Genomic DNA, 19,386 nt, shown 5'->3' with positions numbered 1-19,386 from the left:
TACTAAATACATGTTGGTATAGTGGTAGTCACAGAACATACCTTAAGGTATATTTTATGGCGGTAGTGGTAATATATATAAGAATGTCATCAATTATTTACTCTAGTAAGTCTAGCCGAACTTATGATTGATTGAAACTATTGCTTAAACGACTATTTTATTTATCTATTGTTGACTTGAATCGATCAACAATATTTGTATCGTGAAAACACACCTTAACATGACAGCTGATCTACGACAAAATGACGGCCGTAGGGTAAACAATCCACTATCTGGTATGTACCGTGTTGGTTTTTATTGATTTTTTCCGGTAGTTCGGTTGTTTTGTAATATTTTTTTTGTTTTAAGTGTTAAGAGGACTTATATGGTTAATTTTAGATCTGTTTTTGTGAAATTAATACAGCAGAAACTGTTTTTTCGCAGTTTTTTTAAGTCATTCTGCTTTCAAGGAATTCACAAAATATAGAATATTTTTTTCTGGAAATTAATTTCCACTGTTGCGTTCAAATTTATCAAACAATAATGATCATCAATGATGATAACCCAATAAAGATGAAAGGTGCTAGGACAAACTTGAAGCTTTAGGGGAGTTAAACCCTTTTCATTAGACGAAAAAATGTTTAGTCAGAATCTTGCTCGTTTTACACCAGTTTCCAATATATTTGTTTTTTAGAGTATATTTATCATTTACCTATACAAACCCGCATTTCATTATAATGCTTAATACAGAACTACAACCTGGGTTCAGGTAGATCACCTATTACCTGATAGTAGATTCTAATCAAGAACAAGATTCAGATCACGATGAAAATTTCAAATTCAAAACTTGGCCTACAAGAACTTTTGATTTTCATTACTTTTTTGTGCATTGATTCTTCCATGATATTTATTTAGTTGTATAATATATTCTAAATTTTTAATAATTATTATTAAATAAGTTTTAAAATTCAAAAAAACATAGATAGATGAAACAATCTGTGAGCTGATCACACTTACTCACCGGTCTACCATACTTTGACACAATAATGACTGATTTATAGAAAAATCGCAGATAATTAGCCTCGTTTTTATTTGTATCACCAGAAAAGTGAAGAAAATAAAAAAAATCTCTATGAATTTCCATCTTTTTCTTCGCAGTTCTACAGCTGCTGAGTTGGAGTGTGACTACCGCCATGGACCCAACCTGTGCAATATCATAACACACCAAACTCAACTTCAACAACTTGTAATTCAGTTAAGGACTGCAACCATCCCGGCTTCCCATACATAAGTCCCAAATTCTTACCTGTTTTTTTTATATATATATTGGAGAATTGTATCCAGGGATAGTGTTCATTGATTCAATTCATAAGGTGTTTCTAGCTTTTTTCTTTACTTTTGATGTTCGTTGAAAAGCTGGTAGCATCCAGTTTAATTGTTCACCATCTAGGTACCATCTATTTATATACTTTAACTGAGGCCGAATAACAATTCCTGAGGAAGAGTCTCTATCCGGGGAAGTAAGGTAAAACCTTTTCTGTTCTAGAGATTTCAAAAATTCGAGTTATTCAGAAATCCGTTGGATATATATAAACAATAGTTTAGTAGCCGGAGTCAGTAAATAAATTGATGTCATAGTGAACACTTCGGGATAGAGAAGAATAAACGAAATGATGTAATTAAACTAATGTGTAACAGTATGAGTGAATAGTCTAATGCATTTAGTGTTAGTGAATAGTTTTGTGGATTTAGTTTAAGATGTAAGTTTAAAAATGAATTGTGTTTGAATAAATATGAAAAGTATTAGAGTATTATGAGCAAAGAAATAAACGATGTAAAAGAATAAAAAATGTATTTTCAATTTTATATACAATCTATAAAAATTCGGTAAAAAAGCCATATTACAAAATGTGTGACATAAATTAAAACATGTACAAACACATAAAATTCAGTCTCTGTAAAAATAAAAAAAATAATAAATATAGTTAAAAATATCACATAAAAATTATAATACATTAAGTTAATAAACATCTCTATACAGTGGATTTTAAAATTATCAGGGTATTTATTCGAATTATTTTCACCATTATAAACTTTTTTAAATATAAAAAAAAGTTATAAATAATTTTATTTCACACAAAAAACTATTTATAAACAACACCCTCTAAATAAAATGTGAATTAGATTATTAATATTTTACAAGAGAATAAATCAATTGGCGCAGTCAATAGGATTTAAAAAATCAATAGACTGAATTCAATTTGTTTATAACTAAAAGTTGAATCCTTAAAAGGCAAACATATGAAAATATAATACAAAATAAATACCCTTGAAAACTGCTTTAAGTAAAAATGGTTAAAATACCGAAATTAATGGAGACTGGGCACTGTACACACAACCTAAATACCTGTACATCACATGGTACTCGTTAATTAAATTTTGACAACTATGAGAGAAAAGATATTATTTATAAGATGCGTTTTCAACTTATAGTTTGTGTTGTAGATCAGTTTATCTGCAATAATGTCTGGATGGAAATGTATTGAAAACTTTTTTAGTGCAATTGTGAATATTTTTTTTAGTTTTTTGTTAATAATTAAAAAAAACAATGAACGAAGAATATGTGGAAAATATTATAAAAAGAGAGGAAATTTAAAAATATCCCGGTACCATATATAATAGGTTACAACATAATTTCGAAGGTGCAGAAAGGCGAATGTATTATAAATATTCAGTTTATTATATAATATAAATAAAGTTTAATGATTTCTAATCCGATTAAAATAAGGAGTAGAGGTCGACCACGAAACAGGTGGAGGGACAACCTAGAGTCAAGATAAGGAAAGATATCGAAGAATGAAAATGCTACAGACCTATTGTGAAAGAAAGAAGAGGTTTACAAATTTCTTTTGCCATCCATTAAGTTGCTTTGTATCAAGTCTTTTTGTCCCTTATAGTGCAAAAATTTTTCAAAAATAACTCAAACAAAAATTCAGTTCAATTTTTTTTTTCAAAAACCTAACATTTTGCACATATCGATTCAATTTACACAAGTGCCGAATTTGATAATTGGATAAATTAGTGCCAATATCAATACCAAGATATCATGTAACAGAATCTCTTGACTTTACCCACGACTAGATAAATCCAAAATTTTGCACAATTGTCAAAAACCGATAAGAATATATAAAATTTAATAAATTAGTACCATTATCCTTGTCATATTCATCAAGTGGCATGTAACAAAATGTTAGGACGCAAAAAGTACGATATAAATATAAATCAAAGTACCATTGATCACTCGAAACATTAATTAATAACGTACAAGGTGGACCCAAATTATGTATAATAATTTAAAGAGCTAATAGTCCAAAAAGTTAAATACAATTCTTTAAATAGGTAGACTCAACCTTTTTTTATTACAAAAGGTTTTGATTACCAGTAGGGGTTATAAGCAATTAGGATTATTGATGAGCACTTTGCACTATTCCTTGTAAATACAGGGTAGTTTTAAAAACGATTTTTTAATTTTTATTCAAAATATTTTGATACAGTGACAAACAACAACGAGGAAAAAGGACTAGAAAAGGTTAGCTGAATGATTAACATGACAGGTGTAAGATTTTTGTCAAAAAAGGGTTTTAATTACTTATAATAATAATTAAATAGATTAAGTGGAAAAAAAACATTTGGATAGCAACCAATCAGAAGATTTTAATACAGTGACCAACATCAATGAGGAAAAAGGAGTAGAAGAGATTGAGTAAAGTATTAATGTAGCAAAAGTGGGGTTGTTGATAAAAAAAGGGGTTTTCATTATTTATAATAAAATTTAAACAGATCTAATATCAAAAAACATTTGGTTAGTAACTAATCTTCAGTACAACCAAAATATTTTAATACAACGAAAAAGAAAAAAACGAGGAGAAAGGACTAGAAAATGTTAGGTGAAGGATTAACGTGGCAGGTGTAAGATTTTTACCAAAAAAGGGTTTTGCATAGCAAATTTTTAATAATTGAAATGAGTTTTATTATTTATAATACCTTTCAAACAGATATAATATCAAAAAAGTCGAAAACTCATCTTATTTACAACGCCAGTTTCCTCTCGAAAATTTTGTTTGTGATACTAATACTGATGTTTAATTTCAAAGAACATTTAGTATTATAGAGAGGTAAATAAAAATTCAAGTTTAACGCTTTAGTTGGTGGATAAAGAGACTGAAATTCGTTTATCTCCCAACTATATTAAAAAAAAAATAGCAGTAATCATTTCTACAAAAATAAAAACTTTCGTTACCCTCTGGGAGAAAAATTCATATAAAACGGAAACCGATACTTTCCTCAATTTGTAAATTCAATTAAACGTGTTTGGGTTTTATTCGAATAGATTTTCCAATTCCATTCGGAGTAACAATATTAGGCTGATAGAAAAAAATAGTGATCGGAATAACATCCCTTTAACAAGTAGCACCGGATACTTAAATGCCTCGTTCTTTATGGGGTATTTTTTTTCTAAACGATAAATTGTCTTCTAATGATTAATTTATCATCTCATTAATTTAAACTATTCAATTATTCAACCTAACCTTGATGGTAAATGTAGGGAAAAGTTTCATTGTCGAATGAAAATTTTTACAATGAAACTCCAAATGAATTTAGTAATCGAAGAAAAACTTACTAAAAAAAGTAGCAGAAAGAACTGGGGTTAAATTTCCAACACTGTATAGATACGTTTAAGAAAGGAAAAACTTTGGAGATGAATTTCACTAAAAATTATAGTTCAAGGTTCAAGAAAATAGCGTAGCTGAATATGAAATCCAGTGTACTAGAGTAGCTATAATAAAATAATAAAAATGTAGGTTTGGAATGGCACAAACAACTTAACAACTTACACTGTACAGAAGCCCAGAAAAATAATTACCAAAAAAGTTAATTCTGAAACAAGTAGTGAACCAGGAATACAATCAGCTACTTGTTGAATCAAATAATTTTTTACCACCGGTAATGGTATTTCGTGAACATTACCAAAGTCTCTAAGTAGCTCAATAAATGAAGAAACACCTGTTAGGGTTAGTATTATACAATATAAACTCGATAAGTTAGAAGAAAGCAAAATACACATAGAAGTCTACATGATAGCTTTATATAAGAGAGAAGAAGCAAGAGCATGATAAGTTGTAGAAAACAAAATGTACACGTATAACCAATTAAATTAGTAATTTAGATAGTAAAATGAGTGAACATTTGATGTAGATCATTTTACATTGGTACCGTCATCCCAAAGGATAAACCACAAGGAGCTGCATGACAATACAAGAGAAAAAAATGGGTAGAGAGGCTATTTCATACCCTACTACCCTAACTACTTTTGAAACATCCTGTATGACTGGAAATAATTTAAGATGGTAGTTATAATTGGTTTTTCGAAAAATGTTACCAGTCGCCCATTAGAGACCGTATAAATACACTCACTCTGTATAAGTCTAACCGGAAGATATTGAAAAAAGAAGACGGCCAAATGATGCAGTAGAAAGGAGAAGTGAGAAAAAGACAACAAAGTATCAAGAGCAAGGAAGTAATGCCTGACGTCGGTTACTGCGAGGGAGCTCAAGTTTACAGGAGACATGAGTAGAGTGGGTATTAGTGTATTCCAGCTGCATACTTGTAGATACAGATTTCCCCGCCGCTTCACAGTATAAATATCCGTTACTAGATTTGAATACACCGAACTTATCTCATTACTAAAGGGATGTTACTAAAAAATATATTTACTTATCGGTTTCCGTATTTATTTTTTACAATATTTTATCTAACCGTTCGCTATCGTCTGTTCAACCATCATTTCCTATACCCCACCAGATCTCATTAAAACCAGAAAAAAGGCCGTCATCTGTCAATAACACACTCAACCGTCTTAGAGCATTTAAACCGGAAAACAATCGTCTTATATCCTACTAACTACCCCGCGCTTAGATTCAACGGTTTACTTTCACCTTCGTTCACCCTTTTGCTCGTACTGACGGTAAGATCGGTCGGTACGTCCGAAATAAACGAAGAGGTAGGAGGTTTTTTCGTAAAACTCAAATCTAGCGTACCGCTGGAATAATTCAATTTCGGTATTTTAGACGGTTTTTCGCCGTAATCTTTTTTCCTACCCATACTTAAACTAAATTCGTTCAGATGTTTGTTTATACTACTCAAATCGGGCATTAAAAATTCCGGTTTCGTCACCGTAGCCTTTCCCAACGAAGATATGTAATCAGTCATCGAAAATCCTTCTTTTGGTATCTTGGGCATGGTGAATTCATGTTGGGGATATTCCCGTTTCGATTTGTGGTAGTGATTCTTTTTCGTTTTAGTTTCGGATGGTAGTTTTGGCGAAGAAGAAGTCGACGGGGCTCCCAAAGCGGCGCTGCTAGTCGGATGCGCCTTGTCGCTTCTCATTCTTTGAGGTGGAGGAACCGGCGGTGGAGGTAGATGAGCTTCGGACGAAAACGATTTAAACATATCTTGCATTTTAAAATAATTACTTTGTAAAAACATATTGTTAGCCGCTAGCGTACTATGCGCCATCGGATCCGGTAGACCTAGTAGACTCGTGGCGGTGGGAAACTTTCCGGAATTATACAACATACTCGATATATCGGAAGGTAACATGTAATTAGATGGTGGAGGTGTGAAAGTATGGAAAAACTGGCTAGGTTTCGATACGGTCGGTATACTTATCAAAGGTTCTTTTTCTTCCACGGGTAAACCTAAAAGTTCTTTTATAAATTTCCAAAGAGAAGTTTCTGATTCTTCTCGAGGGAATTTAGACATTAGAGTAGTCCTTAATTTGTCAACGTAGCACGTCGTTCCCATATAAACGTCTGTAAAATTTATATAGTCAGTCTCTTTTTTATAATATTCGATGCACTTTTTCATTTCGTCTTTTATATGAGGAGAAACAACCGAATCTTGAATCACACTGTATGACATAAGCATCGGTCGACCATATTCGTTCGGTTTGGATTCCGGAGGCGGTACGACCCAATAGGCTACTATACTCGATTCCAATGATGGGGTATCGTAATTATATGGAGCTGGAATATTAAAAAAAATTATTTTCTACAAAAAATTTTATACCAACTGGATTTTTTTATCGAAATTCAATGAATTTTCTTTAAAATTTTCGTTCTTTCAGTGTAATTATGAAAAAATATGTGGGAATATAACCCATTTAGGGATTTTTCATGGTTTTATGACTTCAAATATTTATTTATTAATTTTTTACTAACAAAAGTTTATTAATTAATTAAATTTAAGGTTTTAAGCAAGTATTATCGGCATACCAAGCACCTGTGAAACCTAAACCTCATCAAGATACTATACCTGGTAGATTATCTACAACTAGCGAGCAAAATTTAATTAAATATATATAATATATAAAAGTTACTGCCTCTGATTCTCTAATTTTCTTGGAGGGGAAAGTTTCAACTCTATTGTCATCATCTTGCTCATCGTATTCATCAATTAACACTTCATATATTTGTAACTCGCTTTTGGCACTACCAGCAGCCCATTCTTGAGTTCTGCCTTAAAGTGATCCAATTCTCGTTATTAGAAAACGTATCTCCTTGCTCTTTTTTTTAATCAGTACTTATTATTTACTGTTATAATTTGAAATTGTTAATAAAAAAATTATTATTCACTGTAACATTAATAAAAATCAGGTACACAGAAGGTCCGAAAAGGGTCGAGCGCAGGTGAAATGACCCAAATTTAAGATAGAGTTTAAATGGCAGCATGGTGTTTCCTCAAAATCTTATGGTATACAGTGTAATCTACAAAATTCTGCATATTTTTACGGTAGAGCATCGATTATCCGGATTAATTGATGCATGTAAATGTCCAGATAATTGACAATCCGGATAACTCATTTCGACTGGATTTTAGTCTTATTTCAACTATAATATAAATAATATACTGTAACTCAACTCTTTCATCATTGTATACAAAGGATTTTTTAAACAAAATTACAGCAAATAGAATTTAAAGAATACTAAGCTGAATGGTGTTACACTCAGTTCAACATTCTAGCCACTTTTTTTTCCAAACTGGTGAACACCTCATCGTGGGTCAGAACACCGTTTTCTACTTCGGTGTCTTCTCCATCCTCCTCTTCCTGGTTATCGTTCTTTATGTGCTGCACAATTTGTTCATCAGAAGAATCTGATAACTAGGTTTATATTGTTACACTCCTCAAAACCTGGTGTTTCTTTGATGATTTATCTTATTTCATATGTAATTTCAGTACTTGTAGTGTAAAGAAGCATCAACGTCTAGATGCTATTTCGAAATATAACCTCAAAAAGTGTTTGTATGGTAAAGAAACGTCGACTTAAATATGTGATTTCGGACCATAACCTCAAAAAGTGTTAATAAGGTAAAGATATGTTAACGTCTATAGGCCATTTCAGAATATAATCTAATAATTGTTTGTAGTGTAAAAAAAAGTCACCATCTGTATCCGGATCATCATTTTCTTGTGGTTTTGAGGGTTATCTGGATCAGTTTCACCATTTTCTTGCGAGACTCGTGGTTTAGAACACAGCTTATTCCATTCTTTTTCAAGTGTGACGTCTTTTACGGATGCCCAAGCATCCGCCACCATGTGGATGGCGTCTTTCAAATTCAATTTCTTGTTACTACTTAGCACAGATTCTTCATCATTCTACATATCTAGAAGCAGTACTTGAAGCAATCGCTTTCTGTAGAAACGTTTAAATGTTTCTAAACCCCGGTACTTTGGTTGTAGGACTGAAGTCACATTTGAAGGAAAAAACAAAACATTGAACTTGCCATCATATGAGCTCAAAACGACGTCTGATGGGTGAGTTAGTGCATTATCTATGAGTAAGAGAACTTTACCGGTTGAACCTGTTTTTTGATGGGTGTCTTTTCACTTGTGAGATAAAAACGTTCCAATACCAGTCATCAAAAATCTCTGTCTCCAACCAGGATTTTTTTTATTTTTGTATACAACTGGGAGCTTGCTTATACCCTTAAAACATTTAGGGTGCTTTGGTTTCCGAATAATAACTAGCGGAGCCTGTGATTGCCTGTAGAGTTAGCGCAAACCATGGCTGTAATACAGGTTTTGCTGGCTTGGGATGTCTCTAAAGGATGTAGAGCAGAAAATTACAAATACTTAATTAATGAGCTTATAATTTCACACAAAACTTTGGTTAGGTTATGTCATTTAAAATAGATATCCTGCACTCTCATATGGATTTCTTTCCCGAGAATTTGGGTGCTGTGAGTGGTGAATAAGGCGAAAGATTTCATCAGGAAATTTCCTTTATAGAAAAGGGAAAAAAGTCCATCTAGCAGATTACTGTTTGAGACCTACCAGAATCCAAACATTCACGATAATCATGGCTATTTATTGTACATTGAGGAATATTTTTTTTCAAATGATTTTAGTACTTTTTATAAAAATCTATGTCTTGGTATCACAAATAAACCTGATGTTTCATTTTTTTTTCATTGATATATTTTTGTTTTAAAATTAATAATGAGTATGGAGGACTTAGGAACTATGAAATTAAGATTATGGACTATGAAATTGAGAATATATTAGAAAATGAAAAAACTGCAGGGTACACGGAAAAAATTCCCTAAAAATAGATGAGGGAGATCAGATTGCGCAAGATATGCAAAATCTGGGAGTACATGACTGTAACAAACGGATGCAGGACAGAAGAAAACAGGAAACAATAGTTGATGCTTCAAATAAATCCGACAAGCTGTAATTAAATAGGGTCAAAAGAGCTCAATTTGAACGGCTGCAATTCTCAATAGCCTTGTATATTATTGTTTGGTGGCAATAGTAAGTTTAAAATTTGGTATAAGTTTTCGTGTGACAAAAAATTAAATTATTTTTTTTACCAGTGTTAGCAATTCGTAATAAGTCGACCTTTGGAATATTAGTCATAACAATTACATTTCTACTGAGTTGTTAGAAATGTTGATTTGATTCATAGGAATATTATTGCTGACATATTAGTCACGTGATAGGAAACCTTCGCGAAGATTGGTACTAAATCAGTAAGGGGGGAGGTAAATATTTCAATTCAATTGATTTGAGGGAAATTAAATGAGACATAGAATTAGATGAGTTAAACTTGAATGAGTTCAAACAACAAGAATGCTACAAATATTAGAGGAAAGGTCAATTTTGAGAGAAAGTGTGATTATTTTAAGCAGTAAAAATGTGATTTTTATATATCTTTTTGGATAAATGAAAAAAAATAATTTGAAAACTTTTGAAAAATCTAGAATTATATGTAAAATTTATTTTTAAAGGGGTGCTGGAAGTCCTGAAACTAATAAAATTTTTTATTACCGTATTTTTTTAAGAAAACGAAAATTTAAAAAAAAATCGATTTACTGGGAACCTAAAAAATTTAATAACTTACATATTATAACTCCTATGCAAGGTGTATAACTGTTATCTTTAACACCTTTCATTTTAATTTGGTACTCTAGTTGAGCGTCGATGTCTCGTAACGTCGGTGCTGCTGCGGCGGTGGGATGAGAATGATACCATCCTACCAACGAAAGTTTTTCTCTTTCCATCGTTCTTTTTATTTCGGTTTCCACGTACCGAGAATTCGTCCTGTCTTTTTTCGTGCATCGACAAGGAAACGCTCGTTTCACATATAAATCTGTAAATAAACTTCGATAATCACCCTATATATGAAATTTACATGAAATTATTTACTTTGGGTACTGGGTTCCCAACTGCCGGCCAGGTAACCGGACACTTCAGATTTTGTTAAATGACAATGAAAATCCATTAGAAACGCCGAATTTGTTGTCATGGTGATTAAGAAGGGTTGTAATTTTCCTAAGTTCGAAAATGGCACGCATTCTATCATTGTATTTGTGTCGCTAGAAAAAATTGTTCAAAAATCCATTTTTAAAAATATTGCGCCAAATTGAAAATACTGAAAGCTAAATTTGTAATTGGTAATATTACTTTCGGGCATATAACTTATGTTCAAGTACATTAAAACATTTGCTCTTTAAACATTTGACCTTGGCAACATTTATTATTTCAAACTATCACTGATATATTATAAATTTATGGGTTATTTCAGAACACAACCTGGAAAATTATTTCCTAACCTCAAAAATGTTTGTAGTGTGAAGAAACGTCACCGTCTGTAGGCTATTTCAAAATATAACTTCAAAAAGTCTTTCTAGGGTAAATATACGTCAATGTATGTAGAATATTTCAGAATATAACTTCAAAAAATCAATCTAAGATAAAGATATGTCAATGTCTATAGGCTATTTTAGAATATAACCTGAAAAAATACTTGTAGCGCAAAGAAATATCAACGTCTATAGGCTATTTCGAAATATAACCTCAAAAAGTCTTAATAATGTAAAGATATGTCAACATCTATAGGCTATTTCAGAATGTAACCTCATAAACGTTTTGTAGTTTAAAGAAAAGTCGCCGTCTGTATTTTATTTCAGAATATAACCTCAAAAATTGTTTGTAGGATAAAGAAACGTTGACGTAAATAGGCTATTTCAGAACATAACCTCAAAAAGTCTTAATACAGTGACGATATGTCAACATCTACAGGCTCTTTCAGAATATAACCTGCAAAAGTACTTGTAGTGTGAAGAAGCATCAAGGTCTATTGGCTATTTCGGAATATAACCTAAAAAAGTTATTCTAGGATAAAGATACGACAACATCTACAATCTATTTCAGAATATAAGAGTGATTCCCATAGTGATCCAGGTGAAACCACAGATCGCCAAGTCAGAATTGACAGGTGTATACACAAACTTTCATCTTTAGATAGGTTATTCCAAAAGTAGTTCAAATTAACCCCAAAGGTTCATGCAAAACTTAACAGACGTATAAGTGAAGTGTCATCCTTAAACCAGTGATTCCAAAACTGATTCGGGTGAAATCCCAGAGCATCGAATCAGAATTAACATAAGTTGGAATTTCTACAACCATTGGTTAGATTCACACTAAACACACTATTTACACTACTACAATTAATTAATTCTATAATTAATTAATTAGTTAATTCCAAAGTAGTTCAAATGAACTCCAGAGCTCCAAGCAATGGATGTGTAAGAAAATTGCCATCCTTGAACCACAAGTGGTTCAGGTGTAATTCCAAAGGACCATGTTACACTTAACAGGGGCCCACACATATTTCCATCGTTAGATCTTCACATCTTTTGATATATTTTGGGAATATGGTTAGAATATAGTAACAGCGAAACAGTGCAACACTGAAAACAGTAATATTTTGAATATGTCCCCACGAGAAAAAGAAGTTTGAGAACCTCTACCTATAACAACCTAGCTTTCTCTGGATAAGTTTCTCTTTTTCATTTCCAGAGTACATAAGTGTAGAGTTGATATTTTAACTATGTAACTACTTTGTATTCATTTTTTTCTCAATACACGGTTAATTCTCAAGATTTTTATTATTGGTTTGAGCAATTTTGTTAATTATGGGTATTGGTTATAACATACACATTTCAACTAAAGCTTTGTGGAGGTTAAAAATTCACATAAATATTAAAAAAATGAATAATTAAAAAGCAATAAAAAAATATAAATATACTTACTGTGTAATTGTTCTATTTGTGATGGTATTGTGCTTCAATACCATTCGTTGATACATCATGGAATTCATCATGCTTCTTTGCAGTAACTGTTCCATATTAGCGGCTAAAATGTATTACACTGTTAAATGCCCTGGTGAATTGAATAAATATAGTAGTATTTAAGTGTTTGATTCCAAATTATATAGATTTAAATTATAACTAAATATTTCTGCATTGTCTAATAATGTGACACGATAAATTCAAAATGGCTGTTAATATTTTTTACATTTGAAAATTTCCAAATTCATAATTGAAATTCCACTAAATTAACAAAACAACAATAAAAGCTGTTTGGATATTTAAAAGCTAAATGACTAATTATTAGAACATTTCTAGTTGTCTTGATGACCTAAATAAAAAATTCACTCCAAGTTTTATTTTTAACTGGAAAAATTATCTTAATCAGTACAATATTTTTAATACACAGTGAACAAAAAATATGCAATGAATCATTATTTTCAAAACTACTATATTTTTTAAAAAATCCCGTATAAAGTTGATTATGACACCTCATTCGAAAAGTTTTCCAAATCTCTATACAACGACGTTTCAAATAAAATATTTCATACAGGGTGGGGCAAAATTTTAATCCAAATTCAACCAAATAACAGAAATATAAATTTTGTAATCTAATTTTGATAACCTCATAAAATTAGGTCTACACGTGATAGATCCAGCGATTTTGCTAATCATTCATCTTCCAGCTCTCCCCTAAAGAACTTATTTTTGCATTTTCTTAATAAATTCTGATTTCGTTGTCTAATTGAAAAAATATTATCATACAATACTTACCTTCTTTCTCTTTCATGAGCTTTTCCTGTTTTTCGTCTTCTTCTTTCTTCTTTTTGTACCACACGTTCTTGAAAGCATCCAATTTTTTCCCTCTATATTTCACAGAAGCCCAACCGCAACCGGATTTTTTATCGGGATTAATGAACCTCTTACAAGCTATTGCCCAAGCACTGGGCGAAGCAAAAACCGTATTCGTTTCTTGACTACGGATTTTTCCGTCTTCAAGAAGATCACCAACGAATTTTTGACCCTACATTAAAAAATATTTAAATAAAACTCAATCATATAAAGTTATCTAATTCGGTAAGCATCAGAAAAGTTTTCTAGAAATTTCTAAATCTTGAGAACAACATACTTAGTGCCAATTATTTGGTTATTTTTGTTTTAGATAGCTTTCATTGGGTAGCCATGAATGTTCTATAATGATTTATGGAAGAAGTTAACTGTAATTGGACAAAAGTTTCTACAATGTTCTAGAGTCATTAAAAGAGTATAAATAAGGCAGGAGTTCTTAGTAGAGCAATTAGGTGTACAATACAAGTACTCTGGACGTAAAGGAAGTGTTATCTTAGAGCAGGATCAGTTTTTGGTATTGTAATTAGTGGTATAATTAAGTCTTAAGTAATAAATCAATTTTATCTACAAACATTTCCATGAGAAAAGTTAAAAAAATACTTACCAAATACTCTATTGTCATAGCCCCAGGACCGGGCTGCAAAATACCTGCAGAAAGTAAATTCTGCAGTGTTACTGTCCTGTTATTAGACTCCCTGCCAAAAACTGGCGGCGCCGGTGGTTTTATAGGCTGAATTTTTGCAGCTTCTACACTTTCCTGAAACAAAAAATCCACAGCATTCCAAAAATGTTATTCAAACATGGCAGAAGGAAATATGTAAAGCAAGACAGAGTTATACAAAAGTAACCAAAAAAAAATAGTTAGAACTAGGAGAATAACGTGGAAATCTTTATTTTAATAATAGATTAAACCTATCAAGTGAAGAGTGTCACAAGATCGTGCACTAAGGGCATAATTGACAAGTCTAACATTCCAGTTGTTATAATACTTTATAACAGACACTAAAATATATCAGAAAAGCGAAACACATCAAGAATAGTGATTGTACTGCATCAAAATAATGAAAAAAAAAATGTATTTCGAAATTTTTGCTTTGCTTTTAGTATGAAGTATGTTCCCCTTTGGCAGAAATGACCTTAAAAAGACACCTAGGCATTGCTAATCAAGCACTTTTCACTCATTTTCTTGTATAAATGTCTGGGCTGATTTGTTATGAAAATATCCAAAAAATGTTTTAAAAAGGGTGTTCAACAGTCTATTGGATATTAATTGATGTCTCTGAACAAATAAATGCCATTTATCAACATTCCATGATTATATTCTGTTTTGTTTTTTGATTTTCTTGTCATTCATTCTACTTCAAAAAGCCTACTTGTTACAGTTTAGGTACTCAAGAAGCCCTTTTGAAGATCTTGGCTCGTCTTCTTTTGGATTTCTTATTAAGAATTCATCAGTTGTTAGATTTGGATTTGACAAAGACCCAGAATCTTGTAATGTTTTTAAAATTCTTGGAAACACTTAGTTTTCCCACACCAAATATTGTAACTATCTCTCTAACAGTCAGAGACACACTTCTAAGTAAAAACATTCCTTTTCAACAAGCAAATGTAACATATTTACATGAAACTCAATATAACCATTACAACCACAATCGATACTCAGATAGGTATAAGGCACAGACCAAAAAATTATGTTTGCCCAAAATAATCCAAACAGTATAGTAACATCACATAACAATCTAGGAATAACAGAGAATACCAAATGAAGCTAAACAATAAGTTGGAATAAAAAGTATAGGCTTGGGAGAAGTAGCATTAGCAAGACCCCTTTCTTCTCTAATGCAAAGTATGCTATTAATAATTCCTGACAGGTCTGGTATTCCATCAATCTAACAGTCAATGTCTTAGAAGGTAGTTATAATCACTCTTACAGGTCCCCAAACATAAACCCTCTTAATGTGAGGGGTAAATATTATTTAGTTATCTGTGGTATGGTGTGGGGGCCCACTTTGCCCACGCGTAGCTATACTGTTGTAGAAGGTTATTGCAACCACTATTACATCTGCCCAAACAAACACCCTCTTAATTTGAGGTGTAAAAGTTATTCAGTTGCCTCTGGTAAGGTGTGGGGGCTCACTTTGCTCACATCTAGCTATTCCACTAATCGATATACCAGAAAAATAACTAATAGAACGACAAATTCAAATTATAGTATATCCAATACAAATGAATTTAAATGGCTCTGTTTTCACCTTTGAAATATGTATAAGCTATAAAATAAAATTGTCTCTTCTATTCTTGTCAATATTTCATTAAGATGACATTACAGAATCCATGCACCGTCATGTTAAGTCACATTAATCAAAGCACTTTGTAAAAATACAGAACTATTTGGAAATTTTTTTAAATTCATCTGACCACTTTTCAATCATTTTTGTTGTTCACTCCTCTCAATCCGAAGCCCTTTTGGAACAGTTTGTAATCATCGTAGGGCACTAGTGTATATGCTATAACTATGTAATCATACAGACAATGGTTAGGTTATCGAACATAATATTTTTTCTTAGCTGGCATGTCTCTCTTCCTAAATATTATGTATAAATATAAAAAAGGATGACAATAGTTTCCAGAACATAACAACAAACGTTTAGACAGAAAAGTCAATTAAGTGCTGGCCCTGCAAAGTGTTTGGAAAAAGAAGAAACTCTTTGCTAAGTTCTGTATACTTTTTTTAAACAGGCATAAGTTTTAAAAAATATTATAAATATATTCATAAATTTTTATAGTTTCCATTCTTATTTCTTCTATAGTTTTTTTTATTATTCTCTCAAGTTTCATTGATTAATCTGTTTTATCCATTTTCATAAAGTTTTATCTCTAACTCCCCCTATATTCTTCAATTTTTCTTCTTATATATCAATTGTTATAATTTCCTCTTTTCTTCTCTTCATTTTATTGGATTTTGTTCGATTTATTGTTCTCAATCATCAATTTCTATAGTTTCATAACTCATTCTCTTTTATTATTATAACTTATTTTCTTCAAATTATTTCTTTTTCAGGTCAAATTTATAATATTTATTCATTTTGTCCTTCAATTTTATACTTTTCTATGTTATTATCTCCATTATCTTCAATTTATTCTTTGTGTAGATCAATTTCTAAAGTTTCCTCACTTATTCTTTCCATTTTCTCCAAGTTTCTTCTCTTTCTGACCAAATCATATACTTTCACTTCCAATGGTGTCAATTTGTTTTTATCTCCCCATATGTTCTACATGTACATGAATTGTGTCAATTTTCTCCATCATTCTCTTCTTTTTGTTTGATTTATTCTTTTCCTAAATCGGTTTTATGGTTAAATTTTTTATTCTTCCATTTCTGTTCAATTTATTCTTCTTACAAACCAATTTCTAGAGTTTTCTGCCTTATTTTCTCATTTTTCTTGGATTTTTATAATTTTTCTTCTCATCCTCACCATTTTCTTTGCTTTAGTCTTCTTGTCCTTCTTGTAGATCAATTTTTAGTTTTGTTTTTTATTCTTTACATTTTCATATTTTCTACTATTTCTTTACCCTCCTTTTAACTACTAAATTGTATCCTCTTGTCTTTCCATCTTTCACCTACATTGTTATTGTTACTCCAATTTTTCAATGTATGTTTCGCTATTTTTTTTAAATTTTTTATGACATGACGTTTCTTTTTTTAATAATTTTTTTTTAATTATTCTAACTTTATGTGTTTTGTTGAATTTTTATTATAATTTCCACTAGAACTATTTTTTATCCTTCAGTAGTTCAAATGTCTATCCATTGCTAAGAAATCATTTAGGTCTTCCAAGTTTTGTATTCTACTTAATTATTGATGTTATAAAAATTTTCAATGTATATTTTGTTATAATGAATTTGATTTAATAATGAATGTGATTTAATAAAGCAAAAGAATAAAATTTATTACCTTGTCCGTCTGTATTGCAGGTGACTTAATTCGACCATTTACTCTCATTCCCGACTTCTGAAATATTTAAATATAGATACAAAAGTTTTAATGATAATCTGATTTAATCTATTATCTATTAATAAGCTAACTATATATTTCGATTTCGCATTAAGGAGACTGCTATCTACATGGTATTTCAAAGGTGAAAAAAACTATATCATTACACAAAAGTAATTATTAGAACACGCTGTATTTCAAAACAAAATCATATTATTAAGAATATTTCTTTTCATTTGCATGTAAATATTTCTGTACTACTTTTGCTAGTATAACTAAGTACTCAATTATTATATAATATTTTGTTTGAAAAATGCGTAAAATAGATCACTCCAACAAATATAAGTAATTTCTTGCAATAATTACATAATAAATGCATATAAAGCAAAATATGCTTGAAAGTAGAACTGATATTTAAATAAATAAAGCCATCAGTACATGCATTTCTAACTACATTATAAAAGCAAAGTTAAATAATAAAAGAAAGTAGGAAAATATACTCAACCCATGCAAAATACAATCAATCAAGTAAAATCAACAAAGAAACCTCAATTTCTTCCGTCTCTTCATTTTCTTTTCCTTGAGAATTATTGTCTTTGTTTTCATCCACATCTTGGTTATTGCTTTGAGAAGTTTGACCTAATAATGCTGCTTCAAGCTGTGACTGCATCTTAAGAGAAACATGTGTTAATAGAAGAAAATAATGCCAGTAATATTAAAAGATTCTGACACCCAAAAAAGCTAAAAGCTAACAAAATGAAAATGCTATACACCATCAACCTCAAATATATTAAACAATAATATACCTTTATTCAGGAATTCGAAAATCCCTAAGACGTTCGAAATTGACCACTAAACATTTATTTACACATAAACAAACGTTTATCATTAAATATTTTTAGTTTGCCTTGTCAACATGCCAAATGATAACAACTGACAACGGGCGTGATCCGTTCTTGCATCGGTTTTACCTCCCAATTTTTGTTTCCTCTTGTTTCATTTATTTAGAAAAGGACATAAATGAGTTTCTTGAGATTGATTACACTCTCGACATTTAAGAAAGAATGTGTCAATTTAGTCAAGGTTTTTGTGGCTTTTAAGAGAGGTAAACGCAAGCCAATCATAACAGGAAGTAGCTACATCTTTGATATTCAAGCTTTCAATATTTTTTCGAGATATCAAAACTTCAATAACATTAATATAGTGTATTTTAGTAGAAATTATGAGAAGTTATTCATAATAAATAAATTTTAAAAATTAATTTTTACGTAAATTCGATGTCTTCTTTAAAATGATTCAACCCTAATGCTAACACTCTTGATTTTCTGACAACATTGACACCTGGATATTTTTCTAATGCGTTCCACTAAGCACTCGTGAGAATCACGCTCACGAAGAATCGTATTACAAGTAAAATTAATTATGGAGCGTTCTTAGCGGTGAGGTAAATAGTAACAAATGATCAGGTAGAAAAATAAAACAAAAGTTTCAATATATTAGATTACAATTTATGAGTCATAACAGTGAATTTTCTTAAATATTGGTTGAAAAATTGAATGTTTACGGTTGATATCTCTGTTGCTTTGAGTTTTAAAAACCCCACTTATTCTCTTAACGTTCTCTTCGACCCACCCCTTGACATGGATCGTCATTAGCTTTGCATGACCGTTAGTTATGACGTACGTACGTTTTGGGACAATAAATTATTTTGATTGGATTTCAGGTAGTTTGATATATTTTTCCACAAATGATTGCCACAACTAGAGGTGGTTGTTTAGAAAGCAAATCGATCTTTTTCTATTCAATACATCGATATTATTCTGATGGTTCAATTGAAAACATAAATTTTT

General features: G+C 30.9%; 1 protein-coding gene across 3 annotated transcripts; it reads right to left on the bottom strand.

Moving 5' to 3' along the window:
• Nucleotides 1-1,814: 1,814 nt before the first annotated feature.
• On the bottom strand, nucleotides 1,815-18,561 carry LOC130901789 (MPN domain-containing protein CG4751-like). Of its 3 annotated transcripts, none has more exons than XM_057813389.1 (9): nucleotides 18,343-18,561; nucleotides 18,042-18,206; nucleotides 17,498-17,554; nucleotides 14,147-14,299; nucleotides 13,468-13,717; nucleotides 12,637-12,739; nucleotides 10,748-10,917; nucleotides 10,443-10,691; nucleotides 1,815-7,064 (listed from the first exon to the last, which is right to left on the bottom strand). In XM_057813389.1, the coding sequence occupies exons 3-9, from the start codon at nucleotides 17,543-17,545 to the stop codon at nucleotides 5,941-5,943; spliced, it is 2,097 nt and encodes a 698-aa protein (XP_057669372.1). In that variant the 5' UTR covers nucleotides 17,546-17,554; nucleotides 18,042-18,206; nucleotides 18,343-18,561; the 3' UTR covers nucleotides 1,815-5,940. The 3 variants fall into 3 exon arrangements, with proteins under 3 accessions (XP_057669372.1, XP_057669371.1, XP_057669373.1); XM_057813388.1 differs by having other exon boundaries at nucleotides 18,084-18,206; XM_057813390.1 differs by having other exon boundaries at nucleotides 18,042-18,200.
• Nucleotides 18,562-19,386: the final 825 nt, after the last annotated feature.

Source organism: Diorhabda carinulata, chromosome X (assembly GCF_026250575.1).
Source record: "Diorhabda carinulata isolate Delta chromosome X, icDioCari1.1, whole genome shotgun sequence".
Taxonomy (NCBI): domain Eukaryota; kingdom Metazoa; phylum Arthropoda; class Insecta; order Coleoptera; family Chrysomelidae; genus Diorhabda; species Diorhabda carinulata.
This window is presented reverse-complemented; position numbering and strand designations above follow the sequence as displayed.